This window comes from Pipistrellus hanaki (genome assembly GCF_964339955.1).
Source record: "Pipistrellus hanaki genome assembly, chromosome: 3".
NCBI classification, from domain to species: Eukaryota; Metazoa; Chordata; class Mammalia; order Chiroptera; family Vespertilionidae; genus Pipistrellus; species Pipistrellus hanaki.
In genome coordinates this window covers 110,134,772-110,143,818 of record NC_140505.1, presented here as the reverse complement: position 1 = coordinate 110,143,818, position 9,047 = coordinate 110,134,772, and the positions used below count along the sequence as shown (strand labels likewise).

General features: G+C 37.3%; 1 protein-coding gene across 1 annotated transcript in view; it reads right to left on the bottom strand.

Moving 5' to 3' along the window:
• Positions 1–5,198: 5,198 nt before the first annotated feature.
• UBE2N (ubiquitin conjugating enzyme E2 N) overlaps positions 5,199–9,047 on the bottom strand; it is a 39,679-nt gene continuing 35,830 nt past the window's right edge. The window contains exons 2-4 of the mRNA XM_084880384.1: positions 6,943–7,189; positions 6,615–6,755; positions 5,199–5,915 (exon numbers count right to left, since the gene is read on the bottom strand). Coding sequence (XP_084736510.1) covers positions 5,875–5,915; positions 6,615–6,755; positions 6,943–7,189 — 429 coding nt within the window. The 3' untranslated portion in view covers positions 5,199–5,874. The remainder of the gene's footprint in view (positions 5,916–6,614; positions 6,756–6,942; positions 7,190–9,047) is intronic.

The following is a 9,047-nucleotide window of genomic DNA, read 5'->3' as shown; positions in this document are numbered from 1 at the left end:
CATGTGGTCGATGAAAATGGTTCAGGAGTGTATAAAAAGTAAATACTTAATTCTTGGTAAGAACATGAGGTTGTCAGTCTTCTAAAACATGTTTTGACCCAATGATTAGAGGAGGTAAAATGTTAAAGCATCTTAATGAGCACCATAAAATGTACTTTTACAAGATAAATAGAATTTCAGTCGCTCTGCCAACTGGAGACCATTAGTAAGGTCTAACTATTCAGGCAATTACTATATGCTTCTACAACTATTGTAGAAACTGAAAGAATTGTATCAAGTCAGTAGCAAGTCTACATTCACACACTTTGTCTCAGGCCCATATAAAATGAGAGCAACTGAAGGGTGACAAAGGTGATATTGGGGACAGGAGGAAGGACCCAAACTCTTCATGTTGAACTCGACACTTAACAAAAAAAAACTTTAGTCCAACTCCTGGTTTTGCAGCCAATGGGAACATGCCCAATATATAACAGCTGCAGCAAAGCCAACTCTTGGAACCAATCCTCCCAAATTTCAACCTCAATGATAAAATGGAAATTAATGCAGGGGGTATAATTACAAAAACAAAGTATTACCAGTCTTTATATTCTATTTACTTCAAGTCATTACATTCAATATGTTTTGTTTTTTTGATCAAGTCTTTTTTTTTTTTTTAAATATATTTTATTGATTTTTTACAGAGAGGAAGAGAGAGGGATAGAGAGCTAGAAACGTCGATGAGAGGGAAACATCGACCAGCTGCCTCTTGCACAACCCTTACCGGGGATGTGCCCGCAACCAATGTACATGCCCTTGACCGGAATCGAACCCGGGACCTTTCAGTCCGCAGACCGACGCTCTACCACTGAGCCAAACCGGTTTCGGCTGATCAAGTCTTTTAAAAAGTAAATCCTTGATTTAATTCCTTAAACTAAGCAGCATGCCAAATAGCTAAATGAACTGTTGCCCCAGGCCCCAAAATACATTATTCCAATGAATTATTACATTGCCTTAAACAGACTGATGAGTTAGCTGTTCTATATATCATGGTATTTGGGGGGAAGGGGTAGCTTTTCTAGAAAAGACTATTTTTAAACTGTTTGCTACTGCAACAAAAATGGATGTAGCTAGAATAGCCAAAAGATTCCTGGGTTATCAAACCCTATATAATGAAGAGCTAATATGCTAATAAGACTGAACAGCAGAACGACCATTAATTTCCATTTTACCAACCCCCTTGCATGAATTTAGGGCACCAGGCCTCTAGTAGAAATATAAAGCCAAATCCCTATCATTCCCATGACATCATTTAATTTCTTTTAGCAAGAACTGTGTGTTCATGTCTTCTAGAATGTCAGATTTCCCTCCCCCACACTCTCCTTAAACAGTGCTAAACCATAGCACCACCTGTGCTTTTTGTATCAATTTACATTTAATCTCAGTCTAGAGCAGTGTTTAAGTTCTGTATCAGACAAAGATCTTATTAGGCTGCCTCAGAGAACTACAATGGAAGCAAATCACAACAAAGTAGATTACAACAAAATTTAAAATTAAGTAATACAAAGCTCCTATATCAACACCTCAGAGTTTGGACAGAGTTGACTCAAGCCACTTATACCAGGTGTACCGGTTAATAATGCTTTTTTTTTTTTTTTTAATAGATGGAGTTACACATATGTGATATATATGTGATTTGATATGTATGCTATTTTTTTGAATTAACAGCAAGCTTCAAAACTTATGTCAACTTTCCTAAAGGTATTAACATATTTTTACCCTTAAAAATGTCAAATTTCATGCAAAAAAAAAAAAAAAGCATTTGCGAGAAGTTTTAATTCATTATTTTGAAGAAAAGTGCTGCTGAATATTACTTCAGGAAGCTTATGGTAAACATGCTCCATCTGAAGATACTTGTGAACACTGTTTTAAACACTTTAAAAGTGATGCATTCGATAAGAAATACAAAGATTGTCCAGGGTCAACTGAAAAAGTTTGAAGACCAACAATTTTAACTATTATTGGATGAAGATGCATGTCAAACTCAAAAACAACTTGCAGAAAGATAAAACTTTGCTCATCAAACTATTTCTGATCATTTACAAACAATTGGAATGACTTTAAAAGAAGGAAATTGGTGTCACATCAACTGAATGAAAGACAAATGGAAAACCGAAAAGTCATCAATAAAATGTTGCTTCAAGCCTTTTTTGCATCAAATTATGACTGGCGGTAAAAAGTAGCTATGAGAATCTCAAATGCACAAAATCATGGATTGATCCAGGTCAACCATCAACAAAGACTGCAAGGCCAAATCGCTTGGGAAAGAAGATAATGCTTTGTGTTTAGTGGGATCAGAAAGGTGTGGTGTATGATGAGCTTCTAAAACCAGGTGAAATTGTTAATACTGATCGTTACTGACAACAAATAATCCATTTGAACCACACTTTGATCATGAAACGACCAGAATGTGCCAGAAGACACTGCAAAGTAATTTTGCTTCATGATAATGCACCATGACACACTTCAAAACCAGTTAAAGACACATTAAATGATCTTGCCTGGGAAGTATTAACCCACCTGTTGTATTCACCAGACCTTGCTCCTTCAGATTACCACTTGTTCTGATCGTTGGCACATGCACTTTCTGAGCAGCACTTCAAAACGTACGAAGTGAAAAATTGGGTCTCTGAATGGATTGCCTCAAAACAAGAAAAGTTCTATTGGGACTGTATCCACAAATTACCTGAAAGATGGCAGAAATGTGTAGCTAGCAATGGACATTACTTTGAATAAAGCACTTTTGGTGTTTCTCTTGAAATTATGGTGTTTTCTTTCATTATAAAATCCACATTATTAACTGGTACACCTGGTTTATGCAGATCCTCCTTCTTGCTCCCAGGACTTCGCACATGCTGTTGCCCCTGCCTGGACGTGTTCATGTGGCTGGACTACAGAAGAGCAGCCTTCCCAAGAACTTATTTCCCTTCTCCAAGACAGCTGCAACTATTTATCCATTGTCCTCCCTCATTAGATTAAAAAGGCCATAAGGGCCGAAACCGGTTTGGCTCAATCAGCCTGTGGACTGAAAGGTTCCGGGTTCGATGCCGGTCAAGGGCATGTACCTTGGCTGCAGGCAGATCCCCCGGTAGGGGGTGTGCAAGAGGCAGCTGGCTGATGTTTCTCTCTCATCGATGTTTCTGACTCTCTGTCCCTCTCCCTTCCTCTCTGTAAAAAAAAAAAAAAAAAAAAAATCAATATATATATATATATATAAAAATCAGCAAATTTTCTTATTAAAAAAAAGCCATGAGGGAAAGAAAGGCTCTATTCATCCCCAACAAATAGGTCTTGAACATACATTAAAGACTTTTATTTGTCAAATAAATTGTTTCCTTAAGCTTAGGAGTTACAAAGTCAAAGACTTTTAAGAAAACAGGATTGCATAAAGAAGCAGGTGTGCTAGGAGGCAGGAGAGACTTTAGCCAACTGCAGAGCCACTGGATAAGAGGACAAGGCTGCCACTTCCTCCCAGCCAGTGACATGCAAAGGTGGGTCATGTCCTCTGTTGCCAGATAGTAAGACCAAGTTACCAATATTCTGGATTTTTATTAAAATCTCCCAATTTTCATGTTGGCAATGAATTTAAAATGTTTAACCAACCACACTGTGGAAGCCAAGAAAAATAGGCCGAAAATCCAGACAGCTACAAACCCTGCGTAGGCCTCTCCCTGAAATCCTCTGAAAGCTCAATGAACACACTGACTCTTGCTTCAATCCAAAGGTTGAGAAAGCAGATTTTACCAAACAATCTGGATTCATCAAATTTACAAAGGAAAAAAACATGATGCCATGACATTAGGAATTTATATATTTGAAATGAAAACTGAATTATTCCATTTCATTACTTCTATTACAAACTTAGTAGACATGTCCTATTTTAGACAGATTTTTATAGTGCAATAGATTTAAATGTATAATTTTAGAATTATAACTCACTATGAGACTAGCTATCATCATGAGCAGTGCCACCTTGAATATTCATTTTAGCCCAAGAATAAGATTATTTCCTTAGTTCTAAAACACTCTCTAATAGCCTAAGAATAGTTTTTAAATTTACAATATTCAGGTTATAAGCAATTTTATTCTGAATTAAACTTATATTTGTTTCCAAGCAATGCATTTTCTCAGTAGGATACCAGTTACCAGCCATAAAAAACTTTTGTATGTTGAAAATGTAATTTTAATAGATAATTCTTCATCTTACATAGGAGCACAATAAAATACACCACATTCTGAAGAAACTCCAAAAGTTACGAGATTAAAAGTGGGGGAAATTCAGATGGGCTACAATATCCATTACCTTGAAACTGCAAGAGATAAGGGTTCCAACCCATAGGTTAACATATACATACTTAGAACTGGCTACATTGATGACTTCAAAATAACAACAATCAGAATTAGATATAGAGAGGTATGGGAAAGAACAGTTTTGTAGGGCATAGGACTCTGTCAATGATGAAAAAAATTACTGAATATCAAATTAAAGAATAAAAGGAGCTCCCATAGCAAATACTAACGGGATAAATATAAGAATAAGTAATTGAGAATTTGACACTCTCAAATGAAGCCTTTCTGATGATACTTCTGCAAACTGGCAGCTTAAGATTTGCTCGTTGGGTCTATTAGGAAGACTCAAATGTCTCAGCAAATCCCAAATGCTTATCAGATTGGTGTTTCCTAATAACACCATCAGTGATTACATGAAGTTTTCAGACAAGAACTAAGGAAAGGGTCATAACCCAAATGCCTGTCACAAATGTGGCACAACATGGGAAAGTCCTACACAAAGTCAGTCACACTGCTGATTTGCTGGGACTCTCATGTACAGTAATTTTCAAACATTGTGGCAAGACACCAATGCTCATCTAGCTAATCAGACAACACAAACACATTTATTTCAAATTTCAAGGAGGTAAAAAAATGTTAAGATATGGATGTTTTATGCATGCTCACAACGAACTTAAAAATACTCCATTCAGTGATATCATAACACAAATTTGCATCAGTGGAAAGAAACTGGCATAATCCACCACTTACCATTCTACTTGTCAGATGGTAAAGACCAAAACAGAATATTTCACTAGTTTTAATTTTTAAATACAATTGTCACATTGGGGAAATGAAATAAACACAGTAAAATAAACTGTACAAAGGCAAAGTAGAATAACAAAAAATATTTTACTAAAACATAAGATTTACAGAAGTTTCCAGACAAGCCATACAAAATGGTCACAAGCTTTTCTTGAAGGAGGGATTCTACATTTGACAGCAAAGTCACAATGTTATTTGTGAGGGCCATGGTGTTTGTTTAATGTTCCCATTTTGGTTCAAATAATCAAGCTTGTCCACCTACAGAATCTAAATAAAGTTAGACTTGGCTAGGGAGCATATTCTAAAGAACTGGTTAGCTGCATTTAACCAAAGCAATTAGATCACCATAAAAAGGGGGAAAGGAGCCCATAAAATTAAAATTAAACTACTTACCCCCTCAAAAAAACACCCACACCCCTGCAGCTAACCCTGACAACTACCTTCATTCACAGTGCTTTATACTTAAACCATGATGGGGAGAAATGAATAAAAGCAGAGAGGGGTCACTGCTTTTAAACGTTTCACAACAGTCCAGATGGTACTTCTAGCCTCTGCTCATGCTTTATAACAGTGAATCAGGACAAGACATAGATTTGCTAATGTGCATTTAATCACCAAAGGACTGAAGATGTCTGGGCTTTTATTCTGTAATGTTTCTAAGACTGTGTCCATTAAATGCAAACAAAAAAGGAAGAAGTCTTGGCAGAACAGGAGAAGTGATGCACACTTGATGATCAGATCGATTTAAATATTATTCATGGCATATAGCCTAGTCCATGCTCTAGCTGTAGACAAAAACAAACATGGAATTATTTTACTTAGTTCAATGTTACTTTCCAAGCTCTACAGAAAGTAAGCAAACACTCTGATATTAATTATGGAAATATCATGTTATTATCTGTTAAATTCATGCTATTTTTCATAATCTGGACTAGGACAGAAAGATTGTCTATTAGTATATGTTTAATTCCCAAAAGTTCTACAAAATTCAACAGAATGAAAAGAATTATCTCCTTTTGTCACCTTCATTTCTAGATATATAATGATCCCCACTAATTCTGTTATAATCTGTAGAAAAAGCTTATTGATTTCAAAGTCCCTAGCTACATAAACCAATGTAATTTAATCAAATGGCTTGCAAAAACAGCTCAAAGAGTTCAAAAGTTTTCCATTACCTTTGTGTATTTGCTAGATGAATGGTAGACAGTCAATATTTGTTAAATTAGGCGTGGTTACACAGGAGTCCAACATCTCCCAATTACATGTTGTCTTTAAACTTGGGGGTCACGTAGTAAGTAGGTCATAAGATGGAGCGTGAAAATCTTTTGTTAAGAGGTATTTATTTACATAGTATAAGCAGGATCTGATTTATTCCCTTTAATATATATTTCCTTTTTCTTGTTAAGACTCTAAAAGAAGTTTTTTTAAAGGTAGTACAGGTATGTTTAAAAAGTGGAGATGGTGTAAAAGAGAATATTAAATACCTGTTTCTATGGCTTGGGCTTCGTTGGTCTTCCATTGCTCCGCTACATCATTTGCTAATGGGTCATCTGGATTGGGAGCACTTAACAAAGCCTGGATCGATAGCAGAACTGTGCGAATCTGCAGTGCTGGGGACCACTTATCTATGAAGGCAACAGGCCCAGAATGATCAAACAGGGATAACCAGCCCCAGAACTGCCGCACTGCCCTCCCACAGACCTCTGTGGTCTTTGGATAAGGCAAGATTATAATGTACAGATTCTCAAAATGGAATGCCTAAGACAAAATGAAGAAATCTTAATAGTGCATAATGATAATGGTAACACTTACCTTTCAAAATATCTAAACATATTCTTCCCAACTTGTCTACATTAGGATGATAAATTTTGGTCATGAAACGTACTTTAGGTGCTGCCATTGGGTATTCTTCTGGAAGGAATAGTTCAAGTTTAAAAGTCCCTCCCTCAAAGGGGGAATCCTGGGGGCCAGCAATGACCACATGAAAATAACGGGCGTTGCTCTCATCTGGTTCTGCTTTAATGCCGGGAACTGGTTCTGCCAGCAAACGCTGGGTTTCCTACAACAGAAAAACATAACACATTTGTGAAACAAATGTCATTTAGACACCTGTGTAAAAACTAGAAAGCTCATCTCTTAAAATTGAACATAACTGAACCTTTCCTATCTCCTGATGGGGTTTTTATGTAGCTTATAAAACACAAAGTTCACAGAAAAGGCCATCCAAATAATCAGTCAGCTATTGCAACTACAAGTAAATGCTGGTGACATATACATGCCAGGTACAATGTCTACAAATATGTTAATGATAAATTAGACTAATGAAACTGATTTTATACTTAGAAGGAAAGGGGAGGAGAGGGAAATAACACTAGGATTACCACATAGCTAAGGCAACTTGCCTTTTAAAACTCTACCAAAACCAAGTTGTTGCCGAAACCGGTTTGGCTCAGTGGTAGAGCATCGGTCTGCAGACTGAAAGGTCCCGGGTTCAATTCCGGTCAAGGGCATGTACCTTGGTTGCGGGCACATTCCCAGTAGGGGATGTGCAAGAGGCAGCTGGTCGATGTTTCTCTCTCATCGACGTTTCTAGCTCTCTATCTCTCTCCCTTCCTCTCTGTAAAAAAATCAATAAAATATATTAAAAAAAAAAAAAAAAAAAAAAAAAGTTGTTTAAAAAGTAAAATTAGTTTTAAAGCCACTGAAAATCTCCCCTCCTAATCAGGTCTAGAGAAACATAATATACAACCATGCCAATTAAGTCTCTAAGATTGATAAAATTTAAAGGGACCTTTATTGGTCCCCAACTATCATATTAGTTTTCTCTCGGAAAAAACTGTAACGTTCTTCCTCCTTGCTCCAAACCTCTGACTTCTCCATCTTCATCCTCACTTTTGGCTGATGTCTCTGCTTTCAATAGTTCATGAGAAAACCAAACCTTCCTGAAGTTTCTCTGTAGCATTTGTACACCTCCTTAAATTTGTGCTCTGCCTTTTCTCCTGTCCCTATGGATGGAATGGCTATCACTCTGGGTTAAGGCCAACCTCTCCTCTTAAGAACTAGATCTTAACTCCTCCTCACCTACTCATGGACATTGCTCTAGCATCTCTTTCCTCTCCTAAATCATGTTTTTCCCCTTTTAGTGGGTCTTTCTCTAAACTGTACAAACTTGCTGTGGTTTCTCCCAGTAAGAGAAGAATCTGACTTTGACCTGACTCCCTACCAGCTACTGCCTCATGATTTCACTCCTCTTTCAAGTTATCTATACCTGCTTGATTCCAATCTCTCCCCTCCTATCTTGAGCACAATTCTCCAATCAGGCTTAGCCACTAACCTGCTTATTAAAGTCACCAATGCCATGAAGACAGAAGAGAAACAGTCCAGAGATGGAAGACGCTGACAACACCTTGCCATACTAGCAGACAGTAGCTGTGTGCCGCTGAAGGATGCCCAGGACCAAACCAGAGACAGTTGGACCTGCATCACTACCATTTGTCCACCACCCAGAAGTGAAATATCATGGCTGACATGTACACACAAGGAAATGTTCGACATTAAATTGGGACTCAAAAAAAACTGTTGGCCAGAAAGAAACTCACTACAGACTGATTCATTTGCCTCTCAGAAAGTAATCATTATGGCTTATCTCATTTTTGTTCTTATAAGTGTATTTCTTGTATCACATGATCTCACCAATCTAAGGGAAATAATGAACAACATAAGCTGAAGAACAAAAACAGACCAAGTGACAGGGAAGCATCGATCAGACTCTCAAACCTCAGAGGGAAGGCAGGAGAGAGTGGAGGAAAGGGGAGAGATCAACCAAAGGACTTGTATGCATGCATATAAGCCTAACCAATGGTCATGGACAACAGGGAGGTGGGGGCATACATGGGGAGGGGTTCAGATGGGAATAG